General features: G+C 39.4%; 4 protein-coding genes across 4 annotated transcripts; 3 read left to right on the top strand and 1 right to left on the bottom strand.

Moving 5' to 3' along the window:
* Positions 1–661: 661 nt before the first annotated feature.
* On the top strand, positions 662–3,191 carry LOC4344345 (SNF1-related protein kinase regulatory subunit beta-1). The gene is made up of 4 exons (XM_015791264.3): positions 662–939; positions 1,619–1,803; positions 1,921–2,083; positions 2,630–3,191. The coding sequence occupies exons 1-4, from the start codon at positions 670–672 to the stop codon at positions 2,960–2,962; spliced, it is 951 nt and encodes a 316-aa protein (XP_015646750.1). The 5' UTR covers positions 662–669; the 3' UTR covers positions 2,963–3,191.
* A 1,649-nt stretch (positions 3,192–4,840) lies between these two features.
* On the top strand, positions 4,841–7,462 carry LOC130472580 (calmodulin). The gene is made up of 2 exons (NM_001422298.1): positions 4,841–5,072; positions 6,803–7,462. The coding sequence occupies exons 1-2, from the start codon at positions 4,997–4,999 to the stop codon at positions 7,174–7,176; spliced, it is 450 nt and encodes a 149-aa protein (NP_001409227.1). The 5' UTR covers positions 4,841–4,996; the 3' UTR covers positions 7,177–7,462.
* A 299-nt stretch (positions 7,463–7,761) lies between these two features.
* Positions 7,762–10,152, top strand: LOC4344343 (dihydrofolate reductase-like). Its single transcript, NM_001422297.1, has 6 exons — positions 7,762–7,905; positions 7,980–8,072; positions 8,237–8,335; positions 8,855–8,896; positions 9,304–9,535; positions 9,658–10,152. Exons 1-6 carry the CDS (start codon positions 7,789–7,791, stop codon positions 9,816–9,818), a joined length of 744 nt encoding a protein of 247 aa, NP_001409226.1. The 5' UTR covers positions 7,762–7,788; the 3' UTR covers positions 9,819–10,152.
* Positions 10,153–10,667: 515 nt separating this feature from the next.
* On the bottom strand, positions 10,668–14,988 carry LOC4344342 (CBL-interacting protein kinase 3). Its single transcript, NM_001422296.1, has 15 exons — positions 14,806–14,988; positions 13,805–13,993; positions 13,586–13,648; positions 13,380–13,451; positions 13,129–13,236; positions 12,952–13,032; positions 12,776–12,829; positions 12,566–12,691; positions 12,396–12,485; positions 12,081–12,203; positions 11,870–11,980; positions 11,607–11,720; positions 11,377–11,433; positions 11,223–11,297; positions 10,668–11,121 (listed from the first exon to the last, which is right to left on the bottom strand). The coding sequence occupies exons 2-15, from the start codon at positions 13,991–13,993 to the stop codon at positions 11,047–11,049; spliced, it is 1,338 nt and encodes a 445-aa protein (NP_001409225.1). The 5' UTR covers positions 14,806–14,988; the 3' UTR covers positions 10,668–11,046.
* Positions 14,989–16,038: the final 1,050 nt, after the last annotated feature.

Genomic DNA, 16,038 nt, shown 5'->3' with positions numbered 1-16,038 from the left:
TAAATTCCTATATGGACTCTATACTCTACTTCTAATATTCCTTACTTTTTAATTCCGAATTTCTATTTTTTCTTAATTGTATTTCTATATGGACTCTAGTCTCCTCTTCTAATATTCCTTATTTTTTAATTCCAAATTTCAGCTATTACTAAATTGTATTTCTATATGGACTCTGCTTTTTCTTTTTCTCCGATTAATGTGAGAATTTCTAGACCATGAGAGCGAACGTGGAGGCTCCTTTTTTTAATTCCAAATTTCAGCTATTACTAAATTGTATTTCTATGTGGACTTTGCTTTTTCTTTTTCTCCGATTAATGTGAGAATTTCTAGACCATGAGAGCGAACGTGGAAGCTCCTTTTTTTATTCCTTTAATAATATAATAGATAATAATTTATAGGTAAAATTTTATATGTGTTCTTAGTGATAAAAACAAATATTATTAAATTAACCACGATTAAAAAACATAAAATCAGTTTAAGTTTTAAAATGTAAATCTTGACTTATAAAGACCAACAAGCTTCCTCAAGCCCAAACTGCAGAGCCACATTTTCGGCCCAACAGATATTTGGGCCCATAAGTGAAAAAATGGGCTTAGGCCCATTCCTCTCCTCCTCTTCCGCGTGTGTGTATATAATCTTGGTAAGGTGGTGCGGCGCCGGTGGCCGGAGATGGGCAACGCGAGCGGCAGGCTGGACGACATCGCCGACGCCGAAATGGATGACGGCGGCGGAGGCGGCAACCGCGCCGGCGCTGGGGACTACTCCTCCTCGCTGCGCCCCATGGACCGTGCTGGCCTCCCGCCGTACGGCGGCGCCGGGGGAAGCGGCGGACTGGTGCGGCCCCCGTCGTCGGCAGCGGGGTACTCCGGCGGCGGAGGGTCGTCGTCCCCGCCGGGGACCCCCCCGCGGCCGCACTCCCCGCGCATGTTCGTGCCGCAGGTCAGATCACGCTAAACTCAATTCGATCTCGATTTCAATTCCACCCATCCATGTGCAATATACATCCTCTTGATCGATCAGTGCATGTGACGCGCGTCGCACTTGTAATGTGCATGCCACAATTTCATCGGCGTTGCATTTTGGGGACTCCTCGCTGATTCTATGATTTATTTTGGTTGCTAACAATTTGTTTTTTTTAAAAAAACATGATCTGAAATATATGTTCTTTAGAAAGTTCATAATATGAAATATATTCGTTACAACTTTGACAATTAAAATTGTAGAATAATGTACTGTTGTTTTATCAGATTTATCTAGAATAATACTCCCTCCTTTTTCCTTTTTAGTATATGATGTTGTTGACTGTTTGAGATACATTTAACCATTCGTCTTATAAAAAATTAATATAATTATCATTTATTATGTTGTGACTTGATTTATCAGTTCCTTAGACATGATTTTTTATATATATTTGAAAAAAATAAGACGTCTCATGTATTAAACAGAGGTAGTACAGGCATACAACTTTGCTCAGTTGCTCTACTAGCGAACATGTTTAATCTTACGGTCGCTTCAGATGATCTAATTACCTTGTTTCTTGCCAAGTCAGTCTACCTCTTCCCAAATGTCATTGTTCTAAGTTTTGTGTTTTTAATGCACTGATATAAATGTACTGCAGAGTCCTGTAACTCCATTGCATAGAGCTGTAGATGGACCTCCTCCAGTATTTAACCAGATATTAACGAGTGAACAAGAGGAGGATCACGATGGTCCCCCTGACAAGCTGATTCCTACTCTGCTTGTGTGGACTCTTGGAGGGAAGAATGTCTATATAGAAGGATCATGGGATAACTGGAAATCAAAGTACATTTTTATTTTTTGGAGAGATAGCATATAGTATTTCCCTTTTGTTTCTAGTACCTAAACTGAAGCTTAAGGATAGAACTGATTTTGTTCTGACATTGTTAGTGTGTATCACAGGCAACTCGTCCATAAATGTGGAAAGGATCACTGCGTCATGTTAGGGCTTGCATCTGGAGTTTACCGTTATAGATTCATTGTTGATGGAGAAAGAAGATTTCAGCCTGATCGTCCCCGTGAAGCTGACATTATGGGCACCATTTCAAATCTTATTGATGTTCATGTGAGTATTTTTTTTTCATTCAACTTTTTTCCCCGTTGCACGTACGATTGTTTGTGCGAACTTGATCAGCAAAACTTACTCTTGACCATGATTATTTAAACCCAAGAAAATGTGCTAGGGAGATTCCCACTCAAGTACTTGATGATGATTAAGAAAGGGACCAAGCTCAGATATCTGAAAATTATATTTCTCGCCTAGTAAGAATCAATTGAATGATGCAAATAATCGTTGCACTAGTATAACCAATTGTCCCCTTGTTTCGTTATAATCAATAAAATTATGTTCTTCATTGTGTCTTGCAAGAGTCTAACTTGGAGGCACATATATATGAGAGAAACAATTCTAATGTAATTAGGATTAGACTACAACTCAAAGCACCAAAGAAGGAGCACAAAGCCTGGGCATTGCACAGATCATTCCCACACATCATGATTTATCTGCTAGCATTTGAAACACACACTACGAATGCATCACCTATCTCTGCTTCTTGAAAATTCAGTGTTTGCGTATTGCCTGAATGTATAACTGGTGTGCATATGCTTGCAGGATTATGTCCCGGATAGCGTGGACAGTGTGTCAGAGCTGATGGCTCCTCCATCGCCGGACTCCAGCTACGGTTTCCTGGCTCCTGACGACAAGGAGTTCACCAAGGAGCCTCCCGCTCTGCCGCCGCAGCTCCACCTGGGCGTGCTCAACTCGCGAGGAGGCTCCGGCGGGAAGGAGGGAGAGTGCGCCATGCCCAAGCACAACGTCCTCGGCCATGTCTTCATCGGCAAGGGCACCCCACCCATGGTCGCTGCCCTCGGCACCACCTTCAGGTTCCAGTCCAAGTTTGTCACCAAAGTCCTCTACAAGGCCATCCAAAGAGAGGACAGATAGCTTTATTAGCTGGCAATGCTAGAACAAATTAGTCATGCATTCTGTTCATTCATTGTTTTGGAATAGTAATAATAATGGTAATCTTGAGGGCGTGGACCGTGATGATTTCATCAGTGTTAGGAACAAAAACAGACCCATTGATGTGCTTTTCAGTCACCAATTTGTTTGCTGACGCCATATTAAGGATCTACCAGAAGAATAAAGATGGTGATCGATACTCTTTCATACATTTTTGTGTGTGTGTGTGTCAGGGTTGGTCAGTTTTGTAGTTGTGTTCGTTTGCTCACATCTCTTATCTTGTTGCGTTCCAAGATTTGTTATCCCTTTGTTATATTTCGGTTTCTCTAATATGTATATTTTGTAGGGAGAAAGAGGATTTCTAATCAAAGGGCATACCAATCCCTTTTCAGTTTGTCATGATACGATGATATCAGAAAGCTTAAATTGAGCCCACATAAAGGCGATGGGCCCAAAGCCCAGTACGAGCATCCAACCAGGAAAAAGGCCCAAGTTGTAGTAACACGTTTCATATGGCCCACAAGGCCATAACACGAAAGCTTGGAAAGTCGGGGGACTTTACTGATAAAATGCACTCCGCGTCCAAACCGCGTCGAGGGTACATACGTCATTCTGCTCATTTAAAAATGTCAAGAAAGCATCCATCATCGGAAAATTCCACCGTTTTACAGGCCCACATGCCGTAAAGTCACAGAGGCTTGTCCTTGACGGAACATTCAAGATTACACAAATGCCCTCACACACATGCTGTACTTTGACGTTTGGGATGAGTTTTACGTAAATTCTGAAAGAATAAAACTGTTTTTATGTGAAAATCCTGTAGAATTTGCTTTTGTGCATACATAGAGAATCAATGGAACATGTACAATAGTACTTCCTCTATTTTAAATAAAAAGATAGTTGCTCTCTCCGTCTCATTTTAAGGCTCTGTTCGTTTGGGCAGGTTTCCAACTTCTATTCCTCGTTTTCCGCGCACACGTTTTTCAAACTGCTAAACGATGCGTTTTTTGCAAAAAGTTTCTATACGAAAGTTGCTTAAAAATCAAATTAATCTATTTTTGAAAAAAAGCAAATACTTAATTAATCACACACTAATGGATTGCTCCGTTTTCCGTGCAGGGGAGTTGGGTTCCGAACTGCCTGAAACGAACAGAGCCTAAGTGCAGACATGATTTTTCGTGCCCAACTTGATCATCTGTCTCATTTGAAAAAATAAAGAATTTAAAAACATAAGTCACGGGTAAAGTACTATTCATATTTTATCATCTCATAACAACAAAAAATACTAATTATAAAAAATTTTCAAATAAGACGGACGGTTAAAATTAGACGCGAAAACTCATGGTTACACTTAAAATGGGACAGAGGAAGTATATTTTTAAGCGAAAGGACTGAGGGAATAGCTAGGTAGAATCCCGCCAATCCAGGGACTGATTTTTTTTTATCCTACCAATTGAGGGATTGGCTCAAAGCAAACTCATGCCACCACAAATATAGGATGATTTGGACATTGACAAGCTAAAGAAAATGCAACTTTACCAAATAAGTAAGTAAATTTTACTTTGGACCATTTTATCTTCTTATATACTATATATTTTAGATCATTTCAACTCTCTTCTGAAACATATGAGAGCGATTTTGAGTATGTCGGTTCCTTAATAAACTATCATGATTATATGTTTTTTGACATATGACAATTTAGGTGTAGATGGATAAAAGAGTTCGGGGTGGTTTAAAGTGTAAAAAAATGTTAATAAAAATATGATCCTGTAATAAAATGAAACTATTTTCATGTCTATGTTTTGAAAAACATTATACCCATTACTAATGAGGAGGGGTAGTTTGGGAAAAGCAGGTGGTCGAAGGTAAAGCGGAGGTGACGGAAGACGCGGTATAAATCGGGGGTGGGAAACTTCCACCGGACGCCACGCCACACAAGTCTCTCCTCCTCCCATCTCCGCTTCCCTTCTTCTTCTTCTTCGTTGATCCACTCACCCGCCGCGCGCAGAGGAGGCCATGGCGGATCAGCTCACCGACGACCAGATCGCCGAGTTCAAGGAGGCCTTCAGCCTCTTCGACAAGGACGGCGATGGTAACAACAACAACCACCACCACCACCTTGTTCTCTCTTTCTCCATCTCTATCTGTTCGTTGGATCGATCTCTCTCGTTTGCACACGCTGGCCGTCTCGCGCCTGTGGCATTGCCTCCACCGCGCGGGTGCCCTTCCTTCCTCGCGTCGTCGGGTGGCAGATCCGATCCGGGCACGGATCTGGACGGAAACCGGTCGCTGTCATCGTCCTGTGTGTCCAGTGGCGAATTGTCCGACATGGACGCAACGCTTATCTGCTGTGCTGACTTGACCATTTCCTGACTGCGCCACCTCCCTCGACTTCACTATCGCAATCGTGTCTCGCTGCCTGTTTGGTTCGGGAACACTTACTCTACATCATAATAACTTTTCAACTTATATTAGGCCCTGTTTGATTCAGCTAGTTTGCTTAGTTACTCCCTCATTTTTCTTTTTCGTGCAAAAACTTCGGATATATAATTTTCTTTTTAAAAAATTAATTTTCAAGTTTACAGTAGTTAATTAATCATGCCGTTAATAAGCTCAGCAAAGAATAATATACTTTCATTACAATGATTTTTATGTACGAAAAGGTTTATTACATAGTCGAAAACAGAGAGGAGTGTATGTGTTGGATGTAGCTTAGCTATCAACTGCTCCCTTTCGCATGCAACTTTGGTCATTTTCTTAGGTTAGTGCATTTGGTAGCTTCAACCTTTTTATGGTGGGCTGTAGTTGTATCAATAACTTGATCGCTACTGAAAGCTGTTCAGTTTAGGTAATTGGATTCCTAGCCCTTGGAATACCTTCTCCGTTAGAAATTTGTCCACAGGGAAATCCTGTATAAATTTCATGGGGGCACGTTGAAAAAATTATACAGCAAGTACATGCAAATAATTTTGTGGTTTACCTTGGACCTTGTTAAAGACCATAACCCTGCAATTACCTTGGTGGAAATTGTCTTCGACTGGTTTCTCGTTAACCTGGTAATATTTTAGCTCACTGATTCACTAAGTACGGCTTTAAGGTTGAACAACACCCACCTTGAAATTTTGAGCTGAAATGTTCGTGGAAATTGTCTTGGACTAGTTATTGTTGAACAGCTAACATTTTAGCTCACTGATTGATTAAGTATGGCTTTAAAGTTGATCGATACCCACCTTGAAACTTTGTGCTGAAATGTTTTGACTGCAGCAATCCCTTCTTGATATTACTGTCAGGGTGAATCACCCAGTTAAAAGCATCCAAATATGCAAATATCACTCAGCCTTGTAACTTTTAACGGAATACTCTCAGCATATTCAAATAGACATAATCGTACTATTTCAAACTCTTTACAACTGGTGATGAGCCAATAAGGAGTCCCTTTTCTTTTTCTTTTTTAAGTTAATATCCCCTAATGGCCTGTTTGGTTAGGATAATCATCCTACAATGATTTGGTTATTGTTGAGTCATCCCCTGATTTTGTTGGGATGATCCCATTCTTCAATTTTCTTCTTAGCATGCCCTTCTGAGGATGCAATTGCTATGTACCAACACATTCCATTCTTCAAACCAAACAAGTAATTACGTTTGGACTTCAGTGTTAGGATCAGACAGTCCATTCCGTATGGATCCAATTAGACGCATGTTGACATTATTATTAGTTATTAGGAAGTGTAGTGTGTGCCTAGTTTTTCTGTTAGTATCTAGTTATAATGACTACACTGTTCAGCAATTGATTGTACAATTGGTTGCTTGTGAACTTTACAGGTTGCATCACAACCAAGGAGTTGGGAACTGTCATGCGTTCACTAGGGCAGAACCCAACGGAAGCTGAGCTCCAGGACATGATCAACGAGGTTGATGCTGATGGCAATGGAACCATTGATTTTCCTGAGTTTCTCAATCTGATGGCTCGCAAGATGAAGGACACTGATTCAGAGGAAGAACTCAAGGAGGCCTTCCGGGTGTTTGACAAGGACCAAAATGGCTTCATCTCCGCTGCTGAGCTCCGCCATGTGATGACAAATCTTGGCGAGAAGCTAACTGACGAGGAGGTGGATGAGATGATCCGTGAGGCTGATGTTGATGGTGATGGTCAGATAAACTATGAGGAGTTTGTGAAGGTCATGATGGCCAAGTGAGCCATGGAACCATACTCTAAGGCAGAGGAGATTGTGTGTTGCATAGTCCTAGTTAAGATGCAACACTTGTTTTATCAATTTCCAGTGAAGCATCCTACTAGCTGTAGTCGCTAAAAAGGATTTTCCTGCTATGTTCCTCTGAAGTGTGTTTTCAGATCTCTTGTGTTTTATGTGAACCAGTAATTCTTGTCCTTGGTATGTCCAGATTGCAGTTGGGCCTGTATGTAGTTATATATTTTTTCATCAATTTATGCTCGAGTCTAGTATCAATTGGATATCTGGTATTTTTTTTATTCCATTGGTCTCTTCTTCGATCTACATATGTTTCTTCTGCTTGTATGCAGAAGAATTTGTTCAATTGCAGAGAAGGATCTTTTGGGGTTTGAATTGGATTTGAATTGAGCAAATGGGAAAGGCAGGCATGCCTTTCAAAGAGGGTTGCCTGGCAGGTTGCAACAACTACTAGTAATTATAAGTGTTGAATGATAGACTGATAGCTGCGTGCAGCCTCTGAGAGTATGGCAGTAGGTAGCAACTACCACATGCTCCTGGCCTTCTTAAGGCCTTTTTCTGAATGTATTCTGTGCTTGTAAGAGTCATACACGATTGCGCATGGAGCTGGACAAGAAATTTAAGGTGCTTTGCCTGCACGGCTTCCGGACAAGTGGGAGTTTTCTGAAGAAGCAAATCAGCAAATGGAATCCTTCCATCTTCCAACAATTTGACATGGTACTACGCTGGATCCAAAGATCAGGTTTTTGTATTGCTTTGTTGATTGTTTACATGATTTTCCTGGTTTTCAGGTCTTCCCTGATGGCATATTCCCAGCTGGAGGGAAATCAGAGATAGAAGGCATATTTCCCCCACCCTACTTTGAGTGGTTTCAGTTCAACAAGGTTAAATGCTTCAGATGGAACCCAAACTGAAACAACACTTGCAATAGCGTTGTCAGATCTTACTTTGTACTATAGTTTCAGTTTTGTTGCTATACTATACAGTGTGCCTTGGCTCAAACCAAAGATAGACAAACATTTATTTACTGTTGCATGTTCCTACACAGGACTTCACTGAATACACAAATCTGGATGAGTGCATTTCATACCTGTGTGATTACATGGTGAAAAATGGACCTTTTGATGGCCTGCTTGGATTCTCCCAGGTAAAAATGGAACCTAGCTATGAAACGTATTTGACCCACTTGGTACTTGAGTGTTATTATTATGTGCATGCTAGAGATCTTGGGCCAAGAATTTGCATATGAAATTCCAGATAAGTGCATTCACCATTTAAATTGTCAACTTTTGAGGTGCTGTAATTTATGAGTTCAGTTCCGACACACTGAGCAACACTAGATTATCTGAAGCTTCTGCTGTATATAGATAATCACTCACTCCTTGCAGTCGATCTCTTATTTTATTTCTATATCCAAGTTGCAAAAACTTTCGCATTTTTTTTTACAGAATCCTGTGTACTCACGTTTTTCTATTGGACCAGACACTCACATAGGAAAGCCAAAAGACATGGGTTGTGGTCAGACCTTTAGATTTTTTAATCAGTACTGACTTACTGAACAATATCATAATTCAGTTTTGACCGAAATCCCTTACTGTTTGTTTAACATCTTGTTTACAACTGCTCATGTCCTTCAGCTCATCTGTTAATTTCTTTTTCATTCCAGGGTGCAACTCTTTCTGCTCTTTTGATAGGTTACCAAGCACAGGTACACTTGTACTCTTAATTTTGCAGAAGGTTTCAATTTTGGTTGTAGTTTGAAGGAACAGAGGGCAATAATGTGTGAATATTCATGAAACGACTGTGACATCAAGGTCCCATATTTGAACCTAGCAGTTTCCATGAGCTATTCAGTTGTTGGTGATGTGTTTTGGCTTCAAATTGTTAAATGCTAGTACAAATATAAAGTCCCACTCCTATAGGCTATGGTAAATACTGAATAGTATCGTTTAGCTAGGTGCTAGCTTTTGTAAGCTGCACCAACATTTCATTCACTAGAACATGGACTTGAGCAGGGTACTTCTTTTATGGGATAAGTCCTTTATATGAGAGATGTTATTCAAAGTCTGCAGTATCTAGTTCCATCTGGATTCTTACTTAAGCTGAATGACTTAGGGCAAAGTACTGAATGATCATCCACCAATCAAGTTCATGGTCTCAATAGCTGGGAGCAAGTTCAGGGACCCAAGCATATGCAATGTAGCCTATAAGGATCCGATCAAGGTGAAATCAGTGCATTTCATTGGAGAGAAGGATTGGCTCAAAGTGCCTTCCGAGGAGCTGGCCGCTGCCTTTGAGGACCCTGTCATCATAAGACATCCCCAGGGCCACACTGTCCCTAGGCTTGGTATGCATGCACCCTACCCAGCACTTGCATTCCATCTTGTTTTTCTTTTCACTCCTCTTAAAACTGTTCACCAACATTGCTTGCTTGTTAAGTATTAATGAGTGGAAATTGTTCATTCACAGATGAGGCAAGTGTGAAGCAGCTTTCTGAGTGGAGCTCAAGCATCCTGGAAGACATCAAGAATGCAGATGATGTTGCCAAGGCTTCAATTGTGGAGAAGCCATCTGAGGGTAATACCGTGGCAGAGTCCGGTGAAAACCTGGTGGAGCAAATTGCAGCTTGAGTATGGTAACTGACAGTCTTGACACTGTCTGGAGGCTGGAGCTGATTGCTGCTTCAAATTAAACCGGATTAGTCCGTCATGAAACTCGATCTATCCAAATGTTTAAGTCTTTAAGAGCTTTCTTTTTTAGCGAAGATGTTTAAAAACTTTGTTACCACAAATATATTTGCCTGGGTACTGCTTGTATTCTCTGGGGGAACTAATTGAATCGACTCATAACCGGACCAAATGGATTCAGGGATTCATCACTGTAGCTCCAGCTACTTGAGAGAGTAATTGGTGTAAAATGTCCACAAAACATTCTGAGGTTCAAACTGAGATGATTTTCAATTCAGAGGCTGAGTGAATTCCATTATCAGAAACAAAAACAAAAAAGGCAAAAAAACAAAAACAAAAGTGAAATGATTTCAATCCTGATTCTGCCGCCCATCCAACTTTGGGCCGCGAGTTAAGATCCAAGTTGGGCAGTTTGGCCACACGAACGATCCAACTTCAGCCGCTAGATCCAATTTAAACAGGAACCAATCGAAGCAGAAAAGGAGGAAAAGTATCTGGACGCCGTGCGCCGGAGACGGAGAAGGTGAGCCACATCTCCGTCGAGTGGCGGCGGCTTACGGCGAAGCTGTTCTCGATGCAAGCGCCCACCATCCATCCTTTGCTTTTGGGGATAATTTTACTATCCTTTAGAAGGTATCTATATATTTTCTAGTATAAAATTTGGTACATCTAAGCACTAAGTATCTTAAGATACTAAATTACCTCAAGCTACTTTCTCAAGGACCATAAAATTCCTCGCTTCTGACCTGCATTTCATCTACCTTCAATTCCATTCCAGAAGATCCTGTTAAATAACCCTCTCAATACAATACTTTCATTTCACAATGTTTTTTGATACAGTAGTATACTATTACAGTGCCAAAAACAACGATACTACAAATTACACATGGTGGAAATATTCAGAGCATATCACTGATCATGGTTATACTGATCCTATGTCAACCTACATCTGTGGAAGATAAAATTGAGTAGATTTTCTGCTCTAAAAGGAACAAATCAAATGGTGAGCAGTGAAGCCGTGACCTGCTGTTGCCTAATCCTGTTGGGTACTTATATGAATCTATCCATACATGGGTAACAAAAGGATTTACTGCAACTCGGAAATTTTGATATGTACAGAGAAATCTAGCACTAAACTCTGAAATCTATTCTGCAGCAAACCTCATTCCGCTTAGCTCATATCCTCAGCCGCATCTTCTAATTCCCAAACAACATCTTTTAGTTGCGTCGAGAGCGTTTGGTAGAACTGTTCATAGTAATAATTTTGCTCAGTTACTTTGTCATTTAAACAAAACTGAAGGTGATCAATTGACCATAATAAGAGTAACCCCATTGATAGACATATACCTTTTGAAACTCCAGGGTATCTCCCTTGGCCTTTTTGAGCTCAACCACATGTAAGGATGGTGCCACTTGGAAAACCTATACAGCGGGATAATATTTTGATCAATCCTCATGTTTCTTGTGACAGATATCTTCTTTAATTTTGTGTTTTCTATACCTCAGTTGCAATGTTTAGATGTCCTTTTCTTCCTTCCTTTATATTCTCCATTCTCATCTAAATAGAACAGTAGAAAAAAACGAGTGAGATGCTTGTCATGGTTCAGGACGCAGCGCAGGGGTGATAAAGGTAATCTCACATTGTGATATTCAACTTCTTCATAGTTTGTACAAATGAGCTGAAAGTGGTACTAGTAAGACAAACATTACTTGCAAGGATTCTTAGCATACCCTGTAGTTTCTCTTCTGAATATTAAATCCTAGTAAGTTAGCAGCTTCTTCGATCCTATTGATGATTTCTTTCGGAGGGCACTGCGATGTAAATCTTGTCTCTCTCTTGTACTTCTGTCATGTTTAAATAAAAAAGTGAGTCCACTGCAATAATTGCATAGTTTCTGAAGTAATTTATGAAAAATGTTTATGATACGTGCATATTTGATCCCACTGCCCACTGGCTCATTAACCATACTGCTGCAATCAGAAAAGATCCTTACCTTATCAGACTCAAAAAAATTGTCTAGATTCAGACCCTTATTTAGTGAAATCAACTCAAAGGCATTCATCAAGGTTGGCTGCTCTTCCATAGCCTCTTTCACATGTTTTTCCTGGCAAATTTATTAGACGGTATATTTAAGATTATGAACATCTGAAGCACAAAAGGATAAGTACCCTTGTAGATATAATACTATTGATTAATTAACTCACTTCTGAGTCTCCAAAAGCATCATAAACATCGTGGAAATAAGGGTAATATTTGTCATCGAAAACAGGGGACTCATAGCCTTTTTTGAACCATTGATCTTGTAGCACTTGAGAAGTAGTTATCCGCTGGTTGGCAACAAAGAAAACCAAGTAAGAAGAAACAAGTAATTTTGGGCACTGATTACTGATCCAAATTGCAACTTTATCTAGTCAGTACAATCAGTGATAAAAAATAAAAGATTTAAAGTTTAAACAAACTTCAAAATGTCACTTCTGTAAGAGCTTCTATCCACATTTTGTAAGTGTCAAAAAACTTACAGTAGCAGGATTTGGATCCAGAATTCTAGCAATGAGCCTCTTAGCTTCAGCAGAAAACCAAGAGGGACAAGTAAACTGAGCTCCAGAAATCTGTCATCAGAATGACAAAAAAAAATGTATCATAACCTGGTATATTGGTGTTCAAGATTTGGTTAAATTTCTAAATTTACCTTGTTATAAAGGGAGACAATATTTTCATCCTCAAAAGGAAGATATCCTGCAAGCAGCACAAAAAGAATTACTCCACATGACCAAAGGTCTGCAAGAGCACCATCGTAGCCCTTATCTTCAATAACCTACAAAACAGAAAGATATTTATTATAGGAGAAACTCATTTCTGGATAAAGAAAAATAAGAGAAGTTGTACAAGCAAATGTTACCTCAGGAGCAACATAATTAGGTGTTCCACATGTAGTATGTAGTAATCCATCAGCCTGACAGAGTTGAAGTTAATTGACACACACACACAGTAAAAAAGGCAATCAATCGACATAGAAACAATATAGATGTGCAGGAACCTTTTTTTTTTAACTTTCGAGTAGTTGTGTGATATTACCTTCACTTGCTCAGATATAGCACTTAGGCCAAAGTCCGAGACTTTGATGTTCCCGGCAGTATCAAGCAACAAATTCTCTAACTGTCATGCATAAAACATCAATTTGTCAATTTCCAATTGTTTATGCCAGATCATAGTTATAACTTATAAACCAGAGCAATGGGGTTAACACTAGACCTTCAGGTCTCTGTGGTATACACCCCTACTGTGGCAGTAATCTACGGCGTTGATCAGTTGCTGAAAGTATTTCCGTGCTTCATCCTCCTTCAACCTTCCACTTGTGGCCTGGTTATAATTTATGAAGTTATTGAAATTCACTTAATTGTCATGCAAAAAAAAAAGTAAGTGGAGATTACTTCAATTACAGCTACTGCAAAGGAAAAATGTCATACAGGGGATCAGAGCCTCAGAGGTATAATAGTACTAACAATAATATCATGGAGCTCTCCTCCCATCACATATTCTAGAACAATGAAAATCCTTGTTTTACTTCCCATCACCTGTTATAAAACACCACAAAAGTAATCCAAGTTATCATAAACAGAAGGCTTGGGTGTACTACTGCACAAAGTTTCAAACTAGCAACATGGTAATAATGAAAGATATATTCTTGTCTCTCATGCTTTAGATTTACCTCATGCAGGTGAACAACATTGGGGTGTTGTATCAACTTCATTGTACAAATTTCCCGTCTAATCTGCAATAGAGTTTAGACTTTAGAGTGGCATGAGCACAGCTGGCGCGTACACAGGAATATTTTTTTTCTAGATACTTTTGGCTATTTTCGTTGTTGCAAAAAATCTAGGAAAGTAGAACAAAATATTGTGAGTAATTATCTGACTCTGAAAATAACCTGTTCGACTAATCTGTGCTTCTGAACCTTCGCTTTGTCAAGGATCTTAATAGCAACATGATCACCGGTCTCCATGTTCTTTGCAAACCTAACCTTTGCAAAAGTTCCTTGACCAATTGCGCGTCCAAGCTCATATTTTCCAAGGCAGCGCCTTACTTTCTGGGCAGCAGTCCTTTTAGCCTTATACATCTTCCAGAAAAAAAAAATTCTTTCCTCAGTCAAAAAAAAAAAATCCTTCCTTCAAACTAGACTTCAACTGAATCTGACAGGGAATATTACAAGATTTATTTTCATAAAGCTTGACCATTTGATGGTCAGCACATAGAAAAACAGAAGATATTGCATTATGTTGAATCTGAATGGAAAGCTATTAATCAAAAGGAGAAAACAATAATCCATTGCAGTAGAAATACGAAATTTCATTGCAAATGAAAATTCCAACTGAGATTGTATCAAATAGTATGAAAGAAAAATCTAACTGTAAGCTAATCTGCAAGGTGCAAGCTTTTAGTCCCTAGAATCTCCTAAAAATTTGCAGAAGTGCAGAAATTAAACGCTGATGGAATCGACCTAATATAACCAGCAAAACAAGAAACCAAAGTATTGGCTGTGTACATCCATTTCAGGATGTAGACGCCGGTTTAAAAAAAGAAACCAAAATCTGAAGGCACTAGCTAACAAATAATAAAACATCATGTTCATTGTTCATGTATTAGGAAGAAAACACAGAGCCATGTTCAATCAAAACAAGCCATATTCGAACCCTTGAAATAGGTCAAAATCGAGTCCTTTTATCTTTCCATGTATTCCTTGACAGAATGGAACGAAATACCGAAAGAATGCTGCACATGCAAGCAGCTGGAGACATAGTTAATCGCAGTCAGGAGCCAAATGGAATTCCCTTGCATCTGGAATGAGAAACAGCATTCCTCTCCTCCGGCGAGTGGCGTAACTAATAGAGGTAGAAGGAACAGGAACTAATGCTGAAGAACTGGACATACCTTTGGGAGAAGAAGGGTGATCTATGGAGTCCGGAGCATTCAAGAACAGAAGAACTGGTAGAATGGGAGAGGGAGGATGGAGGAGAGGAGGCCGGAACAGTGGAGAGGAGAGAGTGAGAGGTGGAGACGACAGGGGAAGAGACAGGGGCCCGTAGCTGTTTTGTTTGGTTTTGTTTTTGCAGCAAACGACTCCTCTCTCTTGCCCGCAGAATTTAATCAAGGAATTGAATATGTTTAAGTTGAACAGAAGAATGGTTAATGATGCACTGACATCAACTTTTAGCTGTCCGTACTTAGATCCGATCGTCCAGCCATTTGTTCCTCCGTTAAAAATATACTCCCTCCATCACAGAATATAAGAATATTTTTAAATTAAATATGAGTATTAAGCAAGTAGATAAAATTAAATAGAAGAATATTATGATTAGTTGAGAAGTGAAGGTAGATAAGAAAATTGAATGGTGGAAGATTATAATTGGTTGAGACAGAAAATATTTATGAAGAAATTGTCATATTTTGGGACAAACATTAAATGTTAGGAGTTGTTATATTTTTAAACGGGTGAAGTATAAGGATTTTAATTCTTTCATTTATCCATAAATTTAAAAGATTTTAAAATATTGAGTAGAAAAAATGTATCACATCACCTCTTCTCTTTTGTCCATTCAATATCTTGGCATTTCATTTTTTTATCATATTCCTGTCAAATACTACTCCCTTTCTTCCAAAAAGAAACCCAATTCTAAATTTAAATCTAGATATATGTAAAAGAAAAACTCAATGTTGAGTTTGGATCTGGACACATCACTCATGATTGGATTTTTTTTCTGTAAGGAGGGAATACATCACCCCTTACATTTGAAAGTACCACCAACATCATCCCTTTACATTTATGAACAGAGCGGATATTTTTCATAAGTTACTGATCAGATGGTCAGACGCTGAGAATTGAGAAGTGCAAGTAGAGGCTTCAGGTCGCGTGATACATGCAACTATGGCAGGTTTTATTTAACCATTGACAGATTATTTTCTCTCTCTTAGCTTTGCAATACAAGAGAACAAGATGATGATCGCCCGTAGGTACGAGGAAATTGAAGACGCGAATTGTTTGGGAATCAATATAGGCTAACACAACTGCCTTGACCTGCAGCTAGCTAGCTTGTTTAACTCCATTTTTTTCGCCGGGCTGTTTAACTCCATTTTAGCATGTTACTTCCTCCGTTTCACAATGTA

This window comes from Oryza sativa, chromosome 7, assembly GCF_034140825.1.
Source record: "Oryza sativa Japonica Group chromosome 7, ASM3414082v1".
In the NCBI taxonomy this organism is placed as follows: Eukaryota; Viridiplantae; Streptophyta; class Magnoliopsida; order Poales; family Poaceae; genus Oryza; species Oryza sativa.
Note: the sequence above shows the minus strand (reverse complement) of the source record. Positions and strands in the feature narration are given on the sequence as shown.